The 25,391-nt window shown below is 44.5% G+C and overlaps 1 protein-coding gene across 1 annotated transcript in view; it reads left to right on the forward strand.

The window, feature by feature from the left end:
- LOC139262377 (fibulin-5-like) overlaps nucleotides 1-25,391 on the forward strand; it is a 164,361-nt gene that overhangs the window by 111,828 nt on the left and 27,142 nt on the right. The window contains exons 5-7 of the mRNA XM_070877565.1: nucleotides 8,558-8,680; nucleotides 10,844-10,960; nucleotides 16,033-16,152. Of these exons, the coding sequence (XP_070733666.1) occupies nucleotides 8,558-8,680; nucleotides 10,844-10,960; nucleotides 16,033-16,152 (360 nt within the window). The remainder of the gene's footprint in view (nucleotides 1-8,557; nucleotides 8,681-10,843; nucleotides 10,961-16,032; nucleotides 16,153-25,391) is intronic.

Here is a 25,391-nt window from a genome sequence, read left to right on the forward strand (position 1 = left end):
GAGTTGCATTCAATTGAAAAAATGGCATACGTCAAAAAAGGACACATTTTAAACTAAAGCCTTGGGGGAGAAATTCGATTGTTTAGACCACCATTAGCGCCAGAGAGGGGTGCTAAGGGCTCGCTAAACACCTCCCATCCGAGCGCCGCGCTATGATGGCCTGCCACGAACTTCACTGGTGTTTTTTTTTACAAATTTACGAAAGGATATACTTGCTTTGGAGACAGTTCAGAGAAGGTTCACTGATTCTGGAGATGAGGGGGTTGACTTATGAGGAAAGGTTGAGTAGGTTAGGCCTCTACTCATTGGAATTCAGAAGAATGAGAGGTGATCTTATCGAAATGTATAAGATTAAGAGGGGGCTTGACAAGGTGGATGCGGAGAGGATGTTTCCACTGATGGGGGAGACTAGAACTAGAGGGCACGATCTTAGAATAAGGGGGCATCCATTTAAAACTGAGATGAGGAGGAATTTCTTCTCTCAGAGGGTTGTAAATCTGTGCAATTTGCTGCCTCAGAGAGCTGTGGAAGCTGGGTCATTGAATACATTTAAGACAGAGATAGACAGTTTCTTAACCGGTAGGGGATTAAGGGGTTATGGGGAGCGGGTGGGGAAGTGGACCTGAGTACATGATCGAATCAGCCATGATCATATTAAATAGCGGAGCAGGCTCGAGGGGCCGTATGGCCTACTCCTGCTCCTATTTGTTATGTTCTTATATTCTTATTTAGTGACGGCGCTGTCATTTAGTGCTGCACACTCTAACACCTCCACTTGGTGACGTCAAGAGTATGCAACATCTCCTCTGCGACACGTTTCTGAAATTGACTGCTTTTGGCTGCCGTAGCGCCTGCCGCTATTCCCGACAGGGGGCAGCAGACGGTGCACAGGGGATCCTGGGGCAATATCGCAGGGAATGTAGAGGTAAGTGTTGAGAGTCAAATTTTCTTACAATTCCTTAACCTCTCTTACTTGTGGAAGGCTGTTGGTAGGCTCCCTTCCATTTTCTTTTGCAGGTCGACCTCGCCACCACTTTAGGCACTAGGATGCCGGTATTGTCGCGCCTCAACTTGAGAAGCGTTATCGCCCCGCAATGGGCCTTGAGCACCCTAAGAGGATTGTGCAACGTTTCCTTTAGCGCTCTACTCTCCTCTTGGGGAGATACAACTGAATATCGCACTTTGTGATGGTAGACATCGCCCGGCGCTAAAGGTAGCGCCCCAATGCCGAATTTCTAGCCCTTTGAGTTCCACTTGTATTGAGGGATGTTTGGTGGGTCTAGACATGTGAGGCATCCTGCGCAGTTTAGTCCCCCCCGCAACCACCCCCCCCCCGCTTCCTTTAGCGATGTAATTTGTTATTTGCCCCATTGGTGTGGGGATCTCACTCCAGCTCTCAGCATCCATTGTGCATATTCATGGAAGTGCAGGCACGTGGTATGTTTTCATTCAATATCTCAGAATGACAGAATTTACAGCATAGAAACAGGCCATTCGGCCCAACTGGTCTATGTTTATGCTCCACACGAGTCTCCTCCCACCCTACTTCATTTAACTCGATCAGCATAGATTTTATCATCAAGAATGGAATCCCTGATGGTCCTGTGGTAAATATACCATCCAGGGTAGTACTGGCAATATGGAGCAGAGAGAACCCAGGTTCCACAGCACTACTGTGGGCCACTGCCTGCCTGCGCTCTACCCCACATCCCCCTCCCAGACTCCTCCCCCCAGTCCCAGGACTTACCTTAGGGCCACTGCCAATGAGGCAAGCGAGCCAATTTGGATTACACCATATGAACATAGGAACAGGAGTCGGCCAATTAGCCTCTCAAACTTGTTCCGCCATTCAATGAGATCATAGTTGATCTGTGACCTAACTCCATATGCCTGACTTTGCCTCATATAACTTAATATCTTTGGTTAACAGGAATCTATCAATCTCAGATTTGATATTATCAATTTATCCAACATCAACTGCCATTTGTGAAAGAGAGTTCCAAACTTCTACCAGTTTTTGCGTGTAGAAATGTTTCCTTACTTCACTCCTGAAAGGCCTGGCTCTAATTTTTAGGCTATATCCCCTAGTCCTTAGATGCCCCAACCAGCAGAAATAATTTCTCTCTATCTACCCTATCAGTTCCCCTTAATATCTTGACAATTTCAATCAAATTGCCCCTTAATTTTCTAAATTCCAGGGAATACAACCCAAGTTTGTGTAATCTCTCCACATAATTTAACCCTTGGAGTCCCAGGTATCATTCTAATAAATCTATGCTGCACTCCCTCCAAGGCCAATATATCCTTTCTAAGGTGTGGTGCCCAGAACTGAACACCATACTCCAGGTGTGGTCTAACCAGGGCTTTGTATAGCTGTAGCATGATTTTTAACCCCTTGGGGGAGAAATTTGGTCGTGCCTCAATTGGGGCGGTAACCCAGACGGAGTGATAATTTTAGCGCCTTGAAAAAGATTGTGCCTCCTGCCAAAAAATTTGTCGGATTTGGGCAAAGAGCTGAAAGTGGCACAAAATCAGCTGTTTCACACTTGACCTGGGGGGAGGGTTGCGCTAACGAAAATGCCGGCACTAAATTTAATTGACCGATTGCGCATGCATCGATCTCCGATTCAGATCCCGGGAAAAGCCAATTCTTAAAGGCGCAGCATAGTAATGCACCCATTAAAGTTTTCAAAATCACTTTTTTTTCAAGCTGTACTGTTATGTCAGTCTGCTGCTACAAACTCAGAGGCTCCTGCACCGTGCTCTGTGTAAACATTGCACTGACTGTGACCTCCAACGGAAGCGCTTCCTCATCCCTTTAAGTAGTCACCAGTTAACGACTCTGCAAGCCTGTACCAGCTGTTATTCCAGATGTTGTTATTGGCGGCCGCTAATTGAGATGGCCGCACCTAATTTAGCGACCGGATGCAAGTGTGGGCGTTGCACCAGGACTGACGTCATGGTCGGAGTGATCGTCAGCAGTCAGGCACTAGTGGTTTGCACCCACGCTAAACCTGTAATGAATTTTCCGGTGGGACGTTTAAAGCTGCGCACCGGTCGCTGAATTCTAACTCTCGCATTACCGCCCCCTCTGGACGCTAACTGAGACTACAGACAACCAAAAATCCAGCCCCTTGTATTCTAGTCTTCCATTAGCTTTTTTGATTATTTTTTGTACCTGTCCATGACATTTTAAAGATATATGTACATGTACCCCTAAGTCTCTTTGGACCTCCACTGCTTCGAGGTTTTCACCATTTATCCTATTTAGGTCCAAAGTGGATGACCTCACACTTGCTGACATTGAAATCTATTTGTCACAGTTATGCCCATTCACTTAATCTATTAATATCTCTTTGTCACTTTCTGCTTCCATCTACACTGCTTACAATGCCGCCTCTAAAGTGTCATCAGCAAGCCTGGATATGTGGCTCTCTATCCTGTCATCTAAGTTGTTAATAAATACAGTGGATATTGGAGACCCCAACACAGACCCCTGTCACATCCTGCCAATTTAAGTACCTGTCCATAATCCCTTCTCTCTGTCTCCTGCTGCTCAGCCAATTTCATAACCAGGTCAATAATGTGCTTTCAATTCCATGAGCTTCAACTTTAGCTAACAGTCTCTTATGAGGGACTTTATCGAATGCCTTCTGGAGGCCCATATAAATACCATCCATAGACATTCCCCTGTCCATTACTTTGGTCAACGCCCCGCCAAATGGATAAGCTGCCTGTGGCGGGGCAACAGCTGCCAACAGCTCTCCCCAATTATTACAATGAGGTCCAAAGCCCAATTTCTGTCAGACCTCCCGGTTCGGGCGTGTACTGGAACCACACTGTTAGTCGTGCGCCCGAAAACAGGACATAACATATTGTTACCCCTGTACATCTATCCTCTACAATAAAAAGCCTGGTGAGGCTCATTGTCTTGGCTGGGGTTACACTAAGTGCAGTACAGGGCAAAGATCAAACGCAGAGTCTTCATGGTCTGTGTTGATTCACCTCACCATGAACCGTCATTTGTGGCATATTATTTAATTAATAGTATTTGATTTCCTTGCAACCCACATGGGCTAACTAGGTCTATCATTGTGAAATTAAATGTGGAAATCTGGGCACACGTTACAATGGGCGATGTCAAACGCTATCTATGACAGTTGCTCCCACACCTCGCAGAACATGAACCATAACTGCTCCACCATCTCCCTTTTGATAAGATATTTTTGTTAATGTCACGTTAAATAACATCATGAATATCACAGTTGACTCCTCAAATGGGCCAAAATGCTGGAAGTCCCTCCCTAACAGCAATGTGGGAGTAACTTCATCACACATTCTGCAAGGGTTCAAGAAGACGGCTTACCACCAACTTCTCAAGGGCAACTAGGGATGAGCAATGAAAGAGGCTGTATAAATTCACATTCTTTCTTTTTCAAGAGCATTCGCACATGACATCAGTGTTTACTATTTAAGGAAACAGAAGTTAAAGTAGCACAGTAAGTGGCACATTGATTCATCTCGCCATGAACCGACATTTGTGGAGTGTTATTTAATTAATAGTATTTGATTTCCTTACAACTAGGGTTTAGAAGAATGAGAGGTGATCTTATTCTGAGGGGGCTTGACAGGGTAGATGCAGAGAGGATGTTTCCCCTAGTGGGGGAATCTAGAACTAGGGGACATAGTTTCAGAATAAGGGGTCGCACATTTAAAACAGAAATGAGAAGGAATTTCTTCTTTCAGAGGGTCGTTAAACTTTGGAATTCTTTACCCCAGAGAGCTGTGGAGGCTGGGTCATTGAATATATTTAAGGTGGAGATAGACAGATCTTTGAACATTAAGGGAGTCAAGGGTTATGAAGAGCGGGCAGGAAAGTGGAGTTGAGGCCAAGATCAGATCAGCCATGATCTTATTGAATGGTGGAGCAGGCTCGAGGGACCGAATGGCCTACTCCTGCTCCTATTTCTTATGTTCTTATGTTCTAACCCACAAAAGAACAAAGCGTTAGTATCCTAATGCGCTCAAATGGGTGAATGGCCTCTACTGCGTTGAGAAAGTTATGAAAATTATTACGCTCACTGAGAGTGCTTTGTAACTCTTTGAGTTGAATTAACGTACTGATGGCGAGACTCCCTCTTAAACCTTTATTATTGTTGTAATAAATTCTACTCTTATTTGTAATGCCAGATAAATGGCCACTTGGGAAATGCGATGTAAGATATGGCGCAGGAGTGGGTTATTACCGTGTGACAACCGAACCAGAAATAACTAGATCTGGAGAAATATAATAATGTAATCACTGCAATGGAATCTTTCCACATAGTCTGTGTAATATTTTTGTTTAAAAATATTTGGGGCTCTGCAGCTGATGGGAACGTATTCATTGGATGTGTTTCTCACAAGTGAGATACATTTGGTAATGATTGTACTGGGCCTCCATAAACACTCAATCTCACAGCCATATTATCAGCACTTTCTCACCAGCTCAGCTGACCCGTTAAATTGGTGATCAAACCCTCCTTTTCCCATGGGCACAGACTGAGCACACAGCTCCCAAATGCTCCCTCTATAGTCAGGCCTCCCTACCGATGGGATATAAATGCATTTAAGAAAGATACAATGTATAGTCCAATGTGTACAAATAATGTTTTTGTTAAATCAGAGCTCTGCACATTATTTAACGGAACCAATACAGAGCTGAAAGAATCTAAGGGATAAATTTGTGCTTCTAGAATATTGGGCAGGTCATGTAATGGGTACATGATCCCCAGCGACCAGTATTCCTAGTGTCAAATTGTGTTTGATAACCGCTCCTGTGAAGTGGCCTTTGGGCATTTTAGTTTGTTAAAAGAGCTATATAAATGTAAGTTGTTGTTGTAATAGGCATTTGCCAGCATCTGATGTTCTGCCCTGAGAATGCAAAAGCAGAAAATTTACTCTCAATTGCCTCTGTGCCATCATTAAAAGCTATCAAAGAGCTAATGTACCAAATGTACTGGAGCTGGCCGTTAAAATTCAGCTGAAGTAGACATAATCCAAACTGAAACTTATTGCGGGGTCAATGAATGCTAAATCGGGACATTCATGCATCACGTGGATGTCATTGAAGATAATAGCAACAGCTTGCATTTATACGGCACCTTTATTGCAGTAAAACATCTCGTACTAATTCAGGGAGGTGAGACAGATGCCGAGCAGTCATGGGAGAAGAGATGTGGGAGGCAACCAACAGCATTGTTGAAGAGGTAGAGTTTGGAGACACTTTTGAAGGAAGCAGCAAGGTGGATGGGTTTAGGGAGAGCGTTCCAAAGTGCAAGGCCAAGCTGGTGGAAGACTCTGCCGCTGAAAGTGAAGGAGGAAGGTGGCAGCCAAGGAGGTCCGAGTCAGAATCAGAGTGGAGGGCAGACACTGCCACATAGGCGGAGGATTCCCTCGGAACCGGTCCTGTACCACCACCGTAATCTTGCCGGAAGTGCATCGGAAAGTCTGTTTCCGACTCACGTCTGGTGAAGTTACAGCCGTGGAGCTGCAGTGGGAGCATCTGGAAATAAATTCCCGGTCATAACAATGGAAGAGGTTATGGAGATAGGGAGCGCTGCTGCCATGGAGACACTTGTGACCAACGCCATGGATACTGATTTCAGTGCACGGGGATTGGTGGATAGTGCAGGAATGCCCACTTTGAAGAAGTTCTGCTCTTCTCTCAGACGGGATTTCCATTTGTCTCTTTTATCTTGTTCTGAAACGTTAACTCTGTTTCTCTCTCCACAGATGCTGCCTGACCTGCTGAGTATTTCCAGCACCTTCTGTTTTTATTACAGATTTCCAGCATCCACAGTATTTTGCTTTTGTATTAGTGTAGGATAGTGGAGTTATGGACGAGCTGTAATTTATAAAGGTGGAACTGAAGACGCTTTTGAGGTTGGTGCTGGAGTAATTGAGCCTCGAGTGTCCTAAGGCAGTAGGGGGCGGGGGGGGGAGGGCAGAGCCAGGCAACGTAGCGGAGGTGACCTTGAGATTGGTGACATTGGGCCAGAACTTGGAAGCTAAGTTCTGCCCAAGTGCCGCTCAAAGGACCGCTGAGAGACCTGACGGTACTTTGGGCGGGAGTTTCATTAACAAAAAGACGGCAAAAAGACGACTTATGCCATGACAGCGGGCAGGACCTCCCAATCTCGGCGGCAAATGCAATCCTCGGCAAAGTCGGCTCAGGGAGTGGGTACGGATAAAAATTAAAATGTACACCGGAAAATCTTCAGGGGAACCCATCCACCTGAATCGCTGGAAAAAAATAAAGAAAAGAAGTTTTGCAAGTCTTCATACTTACCGTTGAGGTTAGACCTGCCTCCACGCGACGGTCCTTCCCCCTGCTGCTGCCGACTCCCGCCGGGACCAAACTGGCAGCTCGGCGGGCAGGAGGACACTTCCGGGCATTGGGCTGCAGCGGGCGGCAGCAGGCCGTGAGTCCACTAAGTTCACGGCCATCGGATTGTCTGCCTTCCCAGAGACTATAAAATCCTGGTGCATGAAATTCTGATGGGGCCCATGGCGGAGCTTGGGCGGAACTCTGATGGGGGCTGGAACATGGGGTGAAACTCGCTTCTGCCAGGATTCCACCCTGTGTTTTATGCTCAGCCACACTTAATGGTGGTGAGCGTCACGGGCAGATCGCCTGCCCACCCCTCCCCTGTGCCAATGGGTGGGGTAGCACCAGGAATTTCACCATTCACGTTTTTAATCGGGCCTCGGCAGAATGAGCTGAAAGCTTCTGAGGGTCCAGGAAAACCTTAACTGCCAACGGCAATCACTGCAGGAAGTGATTTGAGTACCTGTGATAAAGCACCTCTGGCACTGGGAGGAGCAGAAGATTGACAACGAAAATCCCCATGTTACATTGGGCCCTTTTCGGGCAATCTCTCTGTGATCAGAGCAGCATGGCACTACAAAGGCAATCCTGGTCTCCATCCTGGGATGGGTGGTCCATGTTGGTACCCCTCACTGTGCAGCCCCCTGGAGCATGCAAATGACTCCCCACCTCCCCCCTTGAAATTTGGGGGAAGGGTCTGTGTCTGTAGCTGCAGACGGGCAGGAGTCCTACTCTGTCACACTGTCGGCTGTGATGCAGGGACCACGGGATGCCTAGGCTCTGGCTCCCAGTCTGAGTGGACACCGAATCTCTCACACATCGCCATGCGATCATTGGAGCTCAAGCAGCCGTGCCTATATTTCTATCAATAAGGTGATGGAACCAAAATCGATCACTGGGCGACTAGGTTAAGCTCCCCTTGCCCTGCTGGTATTATCCACAGCCCACTGGGAAATACTTTCCTGCATTGACTGTCTACCAGAGGAATGGAGGAAACATTCACACCTTTAATTTGATCTGTCGCCAGTATAAAGTGAAAGCAGAAACAGAAAGACTTTCACTTCAGATGATGCTATTTGAGTATCATCTATCCAATGTAACAGTGGCTCTACGTGCTCTTTGACTTCCACCTTTAGAGAAAGACTTTTACACCTTGAGGTAATGTTTTCTCTTTCTTCCCCTTTACAGATATAGATGAATGTACATCAGGGACCCACCAATGTAACCCATCGCAGATCTGTATAAACACCGAGGGAGGTTACAGCTGCTCCTGCAATGAGGGCTATTGGTTGTTAGAGGGACAATGTATGGGTAAGTGACAATTTATCTCCAGATAAGTGAAGGAAATAAAATAAATCAGCTGGGATTCCAGCTCAGTGACATTATCCATTGATCCCTGCTGGAAAAATTGGGCAGAAAATAGATTAGGACTCAAACTGTCACATCTTGATGTTCATGTCTTCAGTCAACACTCGCTGCTTAAGCTCACGCACGCTGGGAGTTAGCTAGCAATCAGTCAGCAAAAGTCAGGACCTGTAACACAGTGGCCAGACACTGTCCCGCTCTCCCCGCACCCTGATCCCGGCCAGATGCTCTGATCCAGACCAGAACCACCAATCCCACCAAGACCCCCTTCCTGTCCAGACACCTTGGACACCACCCCCCCTCCCCCCCCCCCCCCCCCACCGATTTCACCCGGAACCCCCGATCACAGCTGCACCCACAATTCCAGACAGACCCCCAGATCCCACCCACCCCCTGCACCCACAATCCCAGAGAGATCACCTGATGCCACCCACCCCCTGCACCCACAATCCCAGACAGACTCTCGATCCCACCCGGACCCCTGATCGAAGCCAGACACCCCGCTGCTGCCTATAAACCCTCCAATCAGGTCCATACTCCCCGATCGCGTCCCGACTCCCCACTAGTTGCCAGGGAACGTTCCTACTTTCCTCCTGCCACAAATCCCTGATCCCGCTTACTGGCCAGGCTGTCAACATGTCCGGTTTTGGTGCGGTACACTGTATTCTTTTATTTAAACGAGGCCCTACTGTTAAGATCGGCAGGGCCTCCCTGTCCCGGATCGTGCCGGGTTCATCTATTGTGCAACCCCCACACCCTCCCTGCCTCCCCATTAATATCGAGGGCCAGTGTGTTTTGCACAAGAGAATCTCCTGCTCCCTGTGGGGAACTGCCTACCCTCTGCTTGGAGCGATGGGCAATAAATGCTGGCCTTACCTGTGACATCCGCATCCCATGAATGAATAATATAAAGAGTCCACCTGGATAAGCAGGCTGAGATGGGTGAGGAGGATGACATTCTCCAGTTGTTATGTGACAACGTTGCAAACAAATGATTTACTCTGGTGAAATTATAAACGCATTCAGAAACAGGTTTGCAATATTACTAGAAGTACCAACTAAAGGAAATCTTCCCACCTTTGTTTATAATGTTGCTGCTCAGATTGAAAGGAGGAAATCATTCTGGCCAGGAGTGGCTATACATCTGTGTCCCATCAGACCAAAGGGCGGATGGGTGATGAATTAATCAGCTGTGGCTGTTTCCCTATCCCCTCTGTTATATTCCTCTTGAAACATTAGCAAACTATAAATACAACATCTAAGAATAAGACTTTGCTGGGCTGAAATTTCACGGGTTTCTCCTGATCTCCTGTCAAAGTTAGGGCCATTTCTATCCCGTTTTATCAGGGATGTTGCCTGGAGAATGAGGGGATGATGGGAAATTTCTCCCATTGGATGAATCTAGTGCAGTTTCCAGGTGTACAAAGCCAATGCATTGGTTTTGTCTGACCTGAGCCAGGTAAAGGTGGTGCCCGCTTCCTGACCTTGAAATGAGCATACCTTGAATTGGTATTAATGCAGCTGTTGGTTAGGATTTGGAATGCATTGTTTGATCGGGTGGTGGAAGCAGATTCAATAGTAGCTTTCAAAAGGAGAAAAATTTGCATGGGTTTGGGGAAAGAGCCAGTGAGCAATATTCTCTCTCTCTTTTTTTGTGCTGTGTGGCCTATTCAAAATTCTGCACATGCGTGGTTTCTTCCATATAAAAGCTGGTGAGCGGCCTGCGCAGGGCCTCCAGACCATTGCATGGCCGCACAGCTTAGCGGGAACGTTGCTGGGGAATGGGACTAACTGGATTCCTCTTTGAAAGAGCCGGCACAGGCTCGATGGTCTGAATGGCCTCCTTCTGTGCCATACTATTCTATGATTCTATGTTGGGTTGAATTAAAATGACTGAGGACTAAACCTGGGACTAATAATGTCTCCGACATTTACCACTGTCAAAAGTATTAACATAACATTATCTGTGCCAAAACGTACAAAAGAAAGCTTTTAACCTACACTCGTCTCTGAATTTAAAGAATAAATAAAATGGTGAATTGTTGTTCTGAGTATGAAAATGTATCGCTCCCTAAATTAAACTGAAACTCCACTCTGTTTCCTCTTCAGACATCGATGAATGTCGGTATGGGTATTGCCAGCAGCTGTGTGCCAACATCGCTGGCTCCTACTCCTGCCAGTGTAATTCTGGATTTCTGCTGAATTCCGATGGGAGGTCATGTCAAGGTAGTGAGCTTTCAGATGTCATTCCATCTAAGTGATAAACTGGGTCCTCAGAACTAGCTTTTGAAATCACACATGCTGTGCAATCCATTTATTGCCAACACAAAATATTCTGTGGGACTTTCTTTGGCTTCATTCACAATCTTATTATATCTTTGGGAACTAAAGATAAATTAATGTTTATTTGACTTTATTCATGACGACATATCGTTAAACCATTTGAGACATTCAGGCCTGGGAATTGTTTTGCGCCAGAACGGGTAGGCCTGAGGCCCACCCAATATTGGACCTCAGGCCACATTTACCGGCGAACTACAGATATCTGCTGGGTGTCTCCAGGCAGCTTGCCAGAGTAGAGCATTTCAATTTTGGCCCGCTGTGTCTTGTGTGCTTGAGCACACAATCTGTTCATTAGTTTGCAATCGACGCAGACAAACTTCTTCCAGGGTTAAGCTGTTGTCTTACCGTGTAGCTTCTACTGAAGGTTGCTACCACTTGCAATGATTATTGGACACTTGTGCTCCTTTTCCCACCGTCCCTTCATTTGCCAAGTACCATGGGGGAGAAATCACAGTCAGCAAGGTTTTATGAAAGGGAAATCATGTTTGACCAATTTGCTGGAGTTCTTTGCAGATGTAATGAGCAGGGTGGATAAGGGGGAACCAGTGGATGTGGTGTATTTGGATTTCCAGAAGGCATTCGATAAGGTGCCACACAAGAGGTTACTGCACAAGATAAAAGCTCACGGGGTTGGGGGTAATATATTAGCATGGATAGAGGATTGGCTAACAGAAAATAGAGAGTCGGGATAAATGGGTCACTTTCAGGTTGGCAAACAATGACTAGTGGGGTGCTGCAAGGATCGGTGCTGGGTCCTCAACTATTTACAATCTATATTAATGACTTGGATGAAGGGACTGAGTTTAATGTAGCCAAGTTTTCTGTTGATACAAAGATGGGTGGGAAAGCAAATTGTGAGGAGGACACCAAACATCTGCAAAGGGAGTGGGCAAAAATTTGGCAGATGGAGTATAATGTGGGAAAATGTGAGATTATACACTTTGGCAGAAATAATACAAAAGCAAATTATAATTTAAATGGAGAAAACTTGCAAAGTGCTGTAGTACAGAGAGACTTGGGGTCCTTGTGCATGAAACACAAAAAGTTAGTGTGCAGGTACAGCAAGTAATCAGGAAGGCAAATGGAATGTTGGCTTTTATTGCAAGGGGGATAGAGTATAAAAGCAGAGAAGTCCTGCTACAACTGTACAGGGTATTGGTGAGGCCACACCTGGATTACTGCATGCAGTTTTGGTCTCCGTATTTAAGGAAGGATATACTTGCACTGGAGGCTGTTCAGAGAAGGTTCACTAGGTTGATTCTGGAGATGAGGGGGTTGACTTATGAGGATAGGTTGAGTAGGTTGGGCCTACACTCATTGGCGTTCAGAAGAATGAGAGGTGATCTTATTGAAACTTATAAGATAATGAGGGGGCTCGACAAGGTAGATGCAGAGAGGATATTTCCACTCATATGAGAAACTAAAACTCGGGGACATAGTCTTAGAATAAGGGGCCGTCTATTTAAAACTGAGATGAGGAGAAATGTTTTCTCTCAGAGGGTTGTAAATCTATGGAATTCTCTGCCCAAGAGAGCTGTGGAGGCTGGGTCATTGACTATATTTAAGGCACAGATAGACAGATTTTTGAGCGACAAGGGAGTAAAGGGTTATGGGGAGCAGGCAGGGAAATGGAGCTGAGTCCATGATCAGATCAGCCCTGATCTTATTGAATGGCGGAGCAGGCTCGAGGGGCCAAATGGCCTACTCCTGCTCCTTGTTCTTATGTTCTTATGAAATTGGATATCACCACGTTTGGGGGCGGTGACAGTCGGGAAGCACGAGACTTAGCGCCTGGCGTGAAACTCCCGTCCCGCTCGAGAAATTCGGGTTACCGCCGCCGGGAGGAAGTGGAGTGCTAACTCAAGCATCCATTTCCTTCTTGGAATGCTAACGGGGCAGACGCCTCAGCAGTGGTGCACACTGGGCCGTGCAGCACCAGCGCGTCCGAGGGGCCCTTCCCTCACTTAAAGGGAAGGGCCCACGCTGCAGACTCTGCAGAAGAAAAACGGACCGCCAGGGAACAGGGGTGCCGTGCGCTCGGCCAGGCACTCAAGCAGAGTCCCGAGCTGAGCAATCGCAGCCAGGACCCCGTGAAGAAACCGGATCAGCAGCAGGAAAACACAGGTACATTTCAAAACAAGTTTTATTCAGCCACCTTGCCTTTAAATGTTATCCCGGTAACGGCCGGCCGCCTGAGCCATGCCTCCTACAGCTGTTGGTGTTTTTGCCCGGTGTTGCTGCAGGGGATGAAAGTGAATTTCAGGGCCGGGGCACTAATGTGGCGATGTGTGTGCTGATGACATCACGATCTCCGGGTGCAGGAGATCGGGGCGCAATGTGTAGCGCCGCTGCTAAACTCCCGTCCAATATGGTGGGAGCCGTTAACAGCACTGCAACTGGGTGGTAAGGCATTTGTGCCCCGTTAGCGCTCCCCTAGAGGCATTGATGGGAAGCGCAAATGCACCAAATTTCCATGTTGCAGTCCAACAAGCTGCGTGTGTACAAAATACCTGCGTTACTGCAGAGTGTTGCTTCTGGCTGCTTGTTTGCATCTCCTTATGTTTCTGATGATGTCCCACGTAAAAAGCAAGACAAAGAGGTTCACCTCATCATTAATGATTTGTACAGACCAGTTTCAGCTCGCTCTAGCATTGGTACCAAGCTTATATTTCTCTACTCCCCACGGAATTAAGAATGACCCCACTTCTGCTTTTGGATGTTTAAACTGAGGCAACTTTTGTCGCAGTAGATGGTAGTCTTTGCAATAAGTTAACAGCTCCAAGTAAGAATGAATTACTGCCATGTTACATTTGGATTGGTTTCCTTAGCTTATAGTTAAATCCCTTTCATTTCCTTTACCTGGTTTGGCCCAAAGTGCTTCTGGATACTCAACTGCTAATTACCCTTCAACATTTGATTGCAGGCCGACTTAGTCTTCACGTTCAATGAGAACAGACTTGGCAAACCTCACCCCTCTCCATACATGGTTCATGAATTAGGAGCTGCTTCCAGCCACGTTCCTCTTTAACCCTTTCCATACCACTATTCATTTTGTAAGCAAAATGCCCAAAACTGGAAACAGTGCTCCAACCTTGGTCCAACTGTTAGTTCTGCAGTCAGTGTCCTTCCTTGGACATGTACAGTATGTATCTTGATACCGCAATCTATATATCCCACTTTACGTATGTGAGAAACAGCCAATGTGCCATTGTTAGCCCTACCATGAAGGAAACTTGTGTGCACCCTACTGCAATAGTTCTCTTCCTCAGCTGAACGTGGATCTGATGGGATAGCTACCCCCCTCTCTTTCATTCTGCCATTTTGAGAAACGTGACTGTCCAGGTAGGCAGTGTCAAACACCACTTTATACTCGGTATCGCCAACTGGCACAGATGTGTTTCAGGGGTAACTGATCAACTCCTTACACAACATGGTCTTATTTGTATTCATCTTTAGTCTGATAGTTCGCTTTTCCCCCTATGGCAGGCTGAATCTTGCGGGAGAGTGAAGCATTAATCTCAAGACTGGGTGATGCTGGTGCCATCCTTGCCTCGTCGAAATAGGTGTTTTCAATAACTTGATGTTGAGATTACTCACAGAATTGGAGCTTTATTTGCCTTAGGTTTCTTGAATAATCAGATTACCATTTTATATTTGATCAGGATCAAGCTGATACAATGTTCTTTGTCAATTCCTCTTTTGGGATACTTGACAGGTTAGGAGGGTTCCAGCCGGAGAGTTCTTCACTTTCAATGCACATTTGTTCTTAAAAAAAGAAAGAATTTGCATTAATATAGTGCCTTTCACAACCTCAGGGCATCCCAAAGCGCTTTACAGCCAATTAAGTTCTTTTGCCTCCAATCTTCCACCCTACATAAACATGCGCTAATCCAAAACTCTGCTGCTCATATCATAACTCGCTCCATCTCGTTCACCCATCCCCCCGTGCTTGCTGACCTACATTGGCTCCCAGTCTGACAACGCCTCAATTTTAAAATCCTCAGCCTCACTTTCAAATCCCTCCATGGCCTCATCCCTCCCTATCCCTGTAATCTCCTCCATGGCCTTGCCCCTCCCTATCTCTATAATTTCCCAGTGGCTGAAGAAACCCTCCCAGAGTCGCAATGCGGATTCGGCCCACTAAGGGGCACAATGGATATGATTGCCACCGTGCATCAAATTCAAGAGAAATGCAGGGAACAGCACCAACCCCTGTACATGGCCTTCTTTGACCTCACAGAGGCCTTCGACATTTTTTTACATTAAATGCGCTATATAAATGTAAGTTGTTGTCGTTGTGTAATGTAGGAAACGCGGCAGCCAATCGCACACAGCAAGCTTCCACAAACAGTAATGTGGTGTAAATTATGTAAATTTTTCTAAACATTATCCTTTGGCACGATGAGTCATGTCAGATTTTCATCTTCAAACTGCCTTGCTGCTTTGGGCAGAAGGATATTTTTTTCATGTAGTTGTTTCTGTTGATTTTTAACAAATATTTCCCTTACCTATGAATTGAGACTGTATTATCTGTTTTCCTTGCTAGTTGCATATTGTGGCCTCTACATGACCTCTTTTTAAATGGTGAGAAACTATTAAGTGTTGGTGCTCAGATAGATTTTGGGATTCTAGGAGAATCAAGGGATATGGAGATCGGGCGGGATAATGGAGTTGAGGTAGTAAATGATTGTATGATCGTATCAGCCATGATCGTATTGAATGGTGGAGCAGGCTCGAAGGGCCGTATGGCCTACTCCTGCTCCTAATTCTTATGTTCTTCAACAGCCTTGTAGACTGGTGCACTGGTCTTTGACAGTAACTCTTGGGTGCCACCCGAAGTTCACCAGGACATGATTTTCAGAAGTGGATAAAAGACATCATATATATTATGTTACAACAAGTAACTCCCAGTACTAACACTGATAGTCTTTTGATTCTGTATCTCCATGCTGTAGATGTCGATGAATGTGTGGGAGAGAATCCTTGCGGCCAGCAATGCCTCAACACCTATGGCTCCTTCCTTTGTCGCTGTGATACTGGATATGAATTAAATTCAGAGGGGACAGGCTGTGATGGTAAGAAATGGAATAGAGTGGTTTTGTTTTAAAAATGGTCTTTATTTCCCTGGCCCTACTCTCCGCCCCACTGCCAAACCCTCCCCATCCCCACCAAGTCTTGCACCCGAATACAGCTTTCATGAGCAATGTGTGAACTACTCATTGATGTTGCTGCCATTATTGCTTCATGCTTGGTCAACTAGAGATATAGGTGTTAACAGCAGTCCCAAGACCATTCCTCTTCCATATCCGTGATATGCCACTACCATGATACAGCCACTCAGGGACTTTGCTGAGAACTAGCAAAACTCATTTGACCTATGGCCAGAGAGTTTGAACAAGCTTATATCTGTCAGTGTACTTGTTAAATTAGAGGAGTCACTGACAAGAAGAGGCCAAACACTGAAAGGGAAAAACAGTGCACATAATGTCCATTATTGCTCTTCACATATACTGAAGTTCAAACTATTATGTTTATTCATGGGGTCATGTTTTCAACGTTAGATACAAATCCTAATTCAAACACTAGGTTAATATTAAGGCTTCGCTGGTAATAATGTCTGCAGCAAAAAAACATATTTTCATCAGACAAAGAGAATAAGAGGATATTAGATTTGGCCTAATGGGCTAAATTGTCATTTGCTGACTGTCCATTAAAGAGCTCATTAATAGCTGTTGAATATGCAGTGTTTAAAAATGGTTTTCATTCCTGTCTCAGAGTTGTACCTTCCATAGCATTTTGAACTTGAATATGTGTACACATAGGTCCCTCACCGCCTCCTTATCTCTGTAATCTCCTCCAGCCCTACAACCTCCCTAGACCTCTCCATCTGTCTATTTTGGCCTTTTGAACATCCCCGATTTTAAATGCTCCACCATTGGCGGCCGTGTCATCAGCTGCCTAGGTCCTGAGCTCTGGAATTCCCTCTCTAAATCTCTCTGCCTCTCTACCTCTCTTTCCTCCTTTAAGACACTCCTTAAAACCTACCTCTTTGACTAAGCTTTTGGCCATTTGGCTTAACATCTCTTTATATGGCTTGGTGCCAAATGTATTTTTTTGATAATGCTCCTGTGAAGCGCCTCAGGACGTTTTATTATGTTAAAGTTGCTATATAAATATAAGTTGATAAAGCTGCTACATAAATGCAGGTTGTTGTTGCTGTTGTTGAGTAGAAAATGCACCAGGTGTTCTGGCACTGAGACATATAAACCAAAAGATTCCAGATTCAATTCCTGGTCTGCACTGCTCAGCTGATCTCAACTAGATAAAATATATATATATATATTTTTATATATATATATATATATATATTATAAAATATAAAGCAGTTCAGTGATAGTTTTGACATGTGACTTCTGAAGCTGAGTCAGTCACAATATTTAAGAGGAAATTAAAGAGGAAATCTATTAAAGGGTGCAGTGAAGAAACAAGGTCGTGGGGTTAGAGTGGATAATTGAGCAGTAGTCCAATATAGAGCTAGCAGGCCCACATGGCTAGATGGGTCACTTAGACTCCTTGGGGTAGATTTTGACTTTGTTCCAATGAAAAATGGGGAGAGATGTGAATCAGGCTGCAGATTCGCTGTCGCCCGTTTTACACTATCGCACAAAGCTGTAATCCAGAGAAACGATTAACCAGTGTGAACCCTAACCAAGACCAAGATGACCTACAACTTCCCAAGCTTGAGTATACATCACCAAAACCCACAAGTGGCATTGTGTAGAAGAATTTCAAATTAACTGCAGTTAATATAAACCTAATGATATATTAGTCAGCTGTCGGAAAAAGAGATGCTGTAATTAATAAACTTTTTGCTACATTTTATCCGCCTTGAATTCCAAATAAAATATTAGTTTGCATTACACAATTTCCTGTAGACGTCTTGTCGCAAGGAGGGATTTTCTGAAGTGTATCCCAGTTAAGCTGTAATTTGGTTGAAATAACAGAAAAACACATTACACACTTCTTGAGTCAAACTTCTTGAATGTTGTGGGAGCTGCACTCATCCAGACAAGTGGAAGGTATTCCATCACACTCCTGACTTGTGCCTTGTAGATGGTGGAAAGGCTGTGAGGTGTCAAGAGGTGAGAATACCCAGTCTCTGACCTGCTCTTGCAGCCACAGTATTACATATACAATCTAAATTACATATTTATGTCTGTGCTAATTCCCTCTTTATATAGGGTGCAACTAGTTCACCAGATTCGAATGTAACTAGATGTGTGTCTGATTTCAAATGGTTCTCACGAAATCATATTTTCCCTAATGCTTAAACCAGAGATATGAAAGCTCTTTTCATATCGGTACCCATTATCTCCCTTATCCGGAACCTTCGGGACCTGGCCTGTTCTGGATAAGGGATTTTTCTGGACAAGGTGTGGTCACATTAAATTGGATGGTACAGGTACTGAGCAAGGGGATATCGGGGCTGACTGGCTTGGGGCTGGGAGTGCGGCAGAAAGATCATGGGGGGGGGGGGAGGGCGCGGGTATTGTCTGCGGGGTCAGGCCAGCAATTGCGGGAGTCGGCAGCGAGGAAGGACTTCAATTTGTTCATGTCGGAGTTCTGCGCATGCACCACCCGGTGGCCAGGAATGGTTCTGAACGAGGGGTGGTTCTGGGTAAGGGAGTTCTGGATAAGGGAGGTTCAACCTGTATGTTTATTTTAATGTATTTGTTTACTTGGGGAATGGAACATTTTCCAACTTGTAGCACTCAGTAACAGTGTTGAGCACGTCCAGGTCAGGCTGTAACAGGCCAGATCCAGAGCAAAGCTCGCTCTACTCTGTCTCAACAGCTTACCTTAAAGCAGCTCCCCCTCCTGGAGCAGCAGGGAGATTATTTTTTCTTCATTTCCCACAGCGTCTCTTGGGTGAGATTCGAATCCTGTGACAGCAGAGGAGAAATGGCAGTTGTTCAATCTGTGTGGGCTGGATTTGAACTTGGGTCCTGCAGGGGATGGGGCAGAATCCTTTAATAAAATAAAATGACAAGGAAATGATTACATTTCACATCCAATCCTTTTGTATATTTTTGTTTGGAAAAGAACTGGTCATATTATTGAGGGAACTGATCTGGAGGCGTTATGGCGCCCAGCAGTGCAAAACAGTCATTAATAACTCTGAAGTGACCCATGGTTAATCAGTGTATTTCGATATTGATTCTGCTCCATCGCTGAAGGGCACAATTATTCTTTCCAAGACTGTTGCCCTCAATGATATCATCAGCACGTGCTGTTTAAACAAAAAAATCCTTGAAAGGTCCATAACTAAATGTAGTAAAATCTGAATGATGGTTAACATTAGTGACTGATTTTTCCAGTGGATTGAACTTTAAACAAGGTCCTCACACCTAAGGGTGAATTTTACATGATGCAATTATTGAAGTCAATACAAATAAAACTCGGGAGTGATGTAAAGTGGGCTGCCGAATCGCTATCATCCGTTTTACACCGTCGCACAAAATCAGAATTTCCCCCGATGTGTTTGTACCAAGTTCTGGTCTGTGCTATTTCAACACAGGCATTAAACTGTAAACAGATCAAAGCCTGTGTTAATGTAACGCAGACAGGAATCTAGTATGAGCCAGTTAAGGGAACAGCATTGATTAGAAAATATAACTTGCGCACCAGCAACCTACACATAGGCACCAGAAAAGCTGATTTATTTCATGAATCTATCCCTGGTAGTCACACAACACTCAATAAATGGGTGAGAGAACAGAAAATGTAGTCCTAAAATGAGAGGTTACAGGAACCATGGTCTATGTGTAATGTTAAAGAAAGACTTGCATTTATATAGTGCCTTTCATGACCACAGGACGTCCCAACACTTTACAGCCAATGCATCACATGTTATAATGTAGGAAATGCGGCAGCCAATTTGTGCACAGCAAAGTCTCACAAACAGCAATGAGTTAAATGACCAGATAATTTGTTTTTTTTTATCGATGTTGGTTAAGGGATAAATATTGGCTAGGATACTGGATAGAACTCCCCCTATTATTCTTTGAAATAACGCATCCACCTTAGAGGGCAGATGGAGCATTGGTTTAACATCTCACCCAAAAGATGGCACCTCTGACAATGTAGCACTCCCTCAGTACTGCCCTGGAGTATCAGCCTCGATAATGTGCTCAAGTTTCTGGAGTAGGATTGCTCCTACGACTGCTCAGGGGTAATACTCATCTCAGTTCACTTATTCCATTATTAGAATGGATTGATCGCCTTCAAAAGAGTGGATTGAACTCATTGAAAAGATTTAACCAGCACATTCTACAGTGTTTTATAAAATTGAGGAGCATCGATTAAGAGCACAATGGTTTCAGTGCTCTGACACTGTGGGTTTTAAGGTAGTTTTGGATGGATGAACTGTGAAACTCTGCAGTGGAGTTTGTTTCAGAACAAGGGACTGTTACTCATGGGTGGAAGTGAAATAAAGAATATACATAGAAAGAGTGATGCCATGTCTCAGAGGGCTTAAGTGAGTCGTAACAACAGTTGCTAATAGACCCCACCCGTGCATTCCATTGGGTACTGCTTAAACTCTACAAAAGCCAGTCCTAACTAATTAACATTTTTAAAGCCTTCTTATCTTATATAGCTCTGTCTAATTACCCTCTGCATAATCCAACATAATCTGCATACCCACAGTTCCAAAAGAAACATGTCAATATGTGGTAAGCTTGTATTTTGCACACTCCATCGTAGCTGGGTGTTTTTTCCTCTCCAAATTTTGGCGCCCTCTCTGAAGATATTCATTCCCTGAGTTGCACAGGTACATTGAATGTACAACACAGAAACAGGCCATTCAGCCCAACACAAACCTCCTCCCAGCCCTCTTAATCTCACCCTATCAACATAACCCTCTATTCCTTTCTCCCTCAAGTACTTATCTAGCTTCCCCTTAAATGCATCTACGCTATTGAATGACTTGACTTGCATTTGTATAGCGCCTTTCACGATGTCAGGAAGTCCCAAACGCTTTACAGCCAATGAAGTACTTTTTGAAGTGTAATGTAGGAAACAGGGAATTTTGGTAGATTACAACCAGTGCATCCACTATCTCTGTAGCCACTTCTTTTTAGACCCTAGGACACAGGCCATCAGGTCCAGGGGACTTGTCTGTCTTTAGTCCTATTAGTTTACCAAGTACTACTTCTTTAGTGATTTTATTAAGTTCCTCACTCCCTATAGCCCCTTGATTATCCACTATTGGGATGTTTTTAGGTCATCTACTGTGAAGACCGATACAAAATATTTGTTCAACGTCTCTGCCATTTCCCTGTTCTCCATTATTAATTCCCCAGTCTCATCCTCTAGGGGACTAACATTTACTTTAGCCACCCTTTTCCTTTTTATATACCTGTAGAAATTTTTACTATCTGTTTTTATATTTCATACTAATTTACTTTCATAATCTCTCTTCCCTCGATTTATCATATTTTTAGTCGTTCTTTGCTGGTTTTTAAAAGTTTCCCAATCCTCTGGTCTCCCACTAGTCTTGGCCACATTGTATGCCCTTGTTTTCAATTTGATACCATCCTTTATTTCCTTAGTTAGCCACGGATGGGTATCCCTTCTCTTACAGTCTTTCCTTCTCATTGGGACACATTTTTGTTACAAGTTATGAAATATCTCCTTAAATGTCTGCCACTGCTCATCAACTCTCCCATACTTTAATCTATTTTCCCAGTCCACTTTAGCCAATTCTGCCTTCATACCTTTGTAGTCTCCTTTATTTAAGCTTAGGACACTGGTTTGAGATCTAAATTTCTCACCCTCCAACTGAATTTGAAATTCAACCATGTTATGGTCACTCATTCCTTTACTAGGAGATCATTTATTAATCCAGATCTAAGATAGCCTGCTCCCTGGTTGGTTCTGCAATGTACTGTTCAAGGAAACTATCCAGGATACACTCTATGAGCTCTTCCTCAAGGCTACCCTGGCCAATTTGCTTTGTCCAATCAATACGAAGGTTAAAAACGCCCATGATTATTGCTGTTCCTTTATTACCAGCCTCCATTATTTCTTGATTTATACTCCGTCCAACAATGTAGCTACTGTTAGCGGGTCTATAGACTACTGGGGCAATACCTTGAGCGCGAAAGAAAGAAACAGACAAGCCAACACCTTTTCCCTGAGATTTGCCCTTTCAACGAATATAAAAGCGATCACGAGAACCAAAATGGACAATATTTAGCACAGCTGCTGGTGCTCGAGAGTTTCCATCAACTCTCTGAGGCTGTAATGTTGAAGGACGCCACCTAGTGGCCTCTTTGTAACCGTGCTCATCATAGGCTGGAAACTTTCCTATATTCAGCCATAGTTCATGACTTCAGTGCAGTAATTGTCAGTTGTGTTAAAAAATATCCATTTTATATTACCATTGGTTTTGTTTATTTAATATTAATATTTTGGAGTTCAATATTCTGTCTTGTAATGTAATTGTGAATACAGTCCATTCTTAATTCAAAGCCACTTCATTTAAATGAGCTCATCATTCAGTTTTTCAAAGCATTACATTCACACTTTGCTGTGTTATTTACATTCATTTAAATTATTGGATACTTCAAATATTTTCTAGCACAAATGTTCAATTCTCAAGTGTTGACTGTGTATATATATCTATATATTCCTGCTTATTTATCACAAGATTGCAAGGTGGCAATGAGGAAGGAAGGCCATTCTACCCATCTAAACTCATTCAGAAAAAAATAACTTGCAGGTATATAAATATGGAATGTACCTCTTTGAAATACAATAATCTTTTTCAAGAAAGAAAATGACAGGTTAAAAAAAATAATCATAACAACAAATTGCATTTATATAGCGCCTTTAACGTAGAAAGGATCCCAGATTGCTTCACATGAGCATTATCAAAAAAAATTTGACACCGAGTGATACAAGGAGAAATTAAGGAGGTAAAGGGCCCGAAATTGCCCCTCTCCTGAAAGCCTGTTACCACCGTAAATCGGCGGCCATGCTGCAGAGTGGAGTGGCCGACTTTGTGGAATGGTCGCCGATAGCCCAATTGCCCACCCGAGTTTTACCGGCGGTGCCCTGATCACCTCCCACTGCTTCGCTGCTGCTGATCCGTGGTAGTTACGTTATCACCGTGTGCACCGCCGATCTACACCTCCGACAGCGACATTCCCCTCTGAGAATCTTCGGCCTGGCCCAGTGGTGCCAAAACAAGCTTTTTCCTGATGGGCCAGTGAGACTGTGGCCTTCTGCAATGGCGGTGCGGCTTCCCTTAAAGGGGAGGGCGCAATGCTGCTGCCGCCATTTCTTTTTGCCGGCCGACTGTTATGTCGGACCGACAATTATGTCCCCAGGTTTGGCCGGGCCGCCAACAGGCAGCCTAGCACCCCCTCTTGGGTGCCAGGCTGCTGGCCCGGCCCAAAATCCTCCTTGGTGGCCCAGTGGCCTGAAGTTTGAAAATCGCGCAGGCTCTCCCCTTTAACTGAAGGGGAGAGCTGTGGTGACGCGTCGCCATGATGACATCATCTGCCCCTCAGGTGTTGTCACTGCCCCCATTATGATCAAGTTCTGGATACATGGGAAAAAAAGCAACAAACAGATGAATGTCATGCAAGAGCCGACCTGAACTACAGCTGCGGTAAGAACCATCGAAACGGGGTGGGAGCGTCTCGTTTCAGAGGGGAGGGGCCAATTTCTACCCCAAGGTGACCAAAAGCTTGGTCAAAGTCATTGCAATCAGCTCACAGGCACGATCACTGCGCCTGTTTATGTTTGTAAATGTTTCTTTGTAAATGTAACTAGTCTCAGTTTTCATGTTAACTTGTACTAAATCCAAGTTTACTAATTCCTGTTATAGTATTGCATGATCTGATCGAAGTTTTCGAGATATTAAGGGGCACAGATAGGGTAGATAGAGAGAAACTATTTCAGCTGGTTGGGAAGTCTAGGACTAGGGGACATAGTCTAAAAATTAGAGCCAGGCCTTTCACGCCCACAAAGGGTGTTGGAATTTTGGAACTCTCTTCCACAAAAAGCAATTGATGCTAGATCAATTGTTAATTTTAAATCGGAGATTGATAGCTTTTTGTTAACCAAAGGTATCAAGGGATATGAGCCAAAGGTGGATCTATGGAGTTAAGTGGCAGATCAGCCATGATCTTATTGAAAGGAGGAGCAGGCTCGAGGGGTTCAATGGTCTACTCCTGTTCCCATGTTCCTATCTGGCAAATAAACTCCTTAAAATAAAAAAAAGAGAGAATTGGAATGAAACGGTAGGCTTACAAGGTGGCCTTCTACCTCAAGGACTTGTGTTTGAATCAGGTGCAGAATACTGGGACCAATGGCAGCTTTTTTGAGGGTGCAAGGCTCCAATGTGAATTGAGTTTGGGACGTGTCAACACATGCATGGCTCCACAGCATTAAAGAAAGAAAGATCCTGCGTTTATATTGCATCTTTCACGACCTCTGCATGTCCCAAGGCACTTCACATCCAATGAAGTCCTTTTGAAGTGTAATCACTGTTGTAGTTGAGGGAAACATAAAAGCCATTGGGAATAGGATGGGAAAGTAGAGTTGAGGTAAAAGATCATGATCTTATAGAATGACGGAGCAGGCTCGAGGAGCCGTAAGGCGTACCCCTGTTCCAATTTCTTATGTTCTTATAACTCCCCTGTTCTGTGAGATCTTTGATGTCCACCTGAGAGGGCAGAAGGGACTTCAAAACGCTTTGTAATTCTGCACCAATCGGCAACAAACCGGCAATCTCACTCACCGATATACAAAAGGTTGGCGGTTGTTAGAAATGGGAAAAAAAAATCATAGGTCACAACAACAAATCTTACTGCTGCACTAAGTTCTAATGTTGGGTCAGAGTAAAGGAAACCATATTCTAATCTGAGTTATACTATTCTGATCTGAGTGAGGGTGCATGCTGCTGATAAAAGTATTAAAGTTATCCTTTTGCCAGTGCTGACATCACCCACCGTGATGAAAGTAGAATTTCACCAAAAAGAATTAAATTTTTTTTTAAACTGCGGGTAAGCAGGCTTCTGTATTTCTGGTTTCTAACCCCAAAAATATATCTGGCTGAAAATCAGTGGAGGGAGTGGGAGGGCCTGCGGATGGGAGGGATTTTCAGTACAATTTGAATATGGAAGCGCTTCCTAGGAACATAGGAACATAGGAACAGGAATAGGTCATTGAACCCCTCGAGCCTGCTCCGCCATTCAATGAGATCATGGCTGATCTGTGACCTAACTGCATTTACCTGCCA

Source organism: Pristiophorus japonicus, chromosome 4, assembly GCF_044704955.1.
Source record: "Pristiophorus japonicus isolate sPriJap1 chromosome 4, sPriJap1.hap1, whole genome shotgun sequence".
Taxonomy (NCBI): domain Eukaryota; kingdom Metazoa; phylum Chordata; class Chondrichthyes; family Pristiophoridae; genus Pristiophorus; species Pristiophorus japonicus.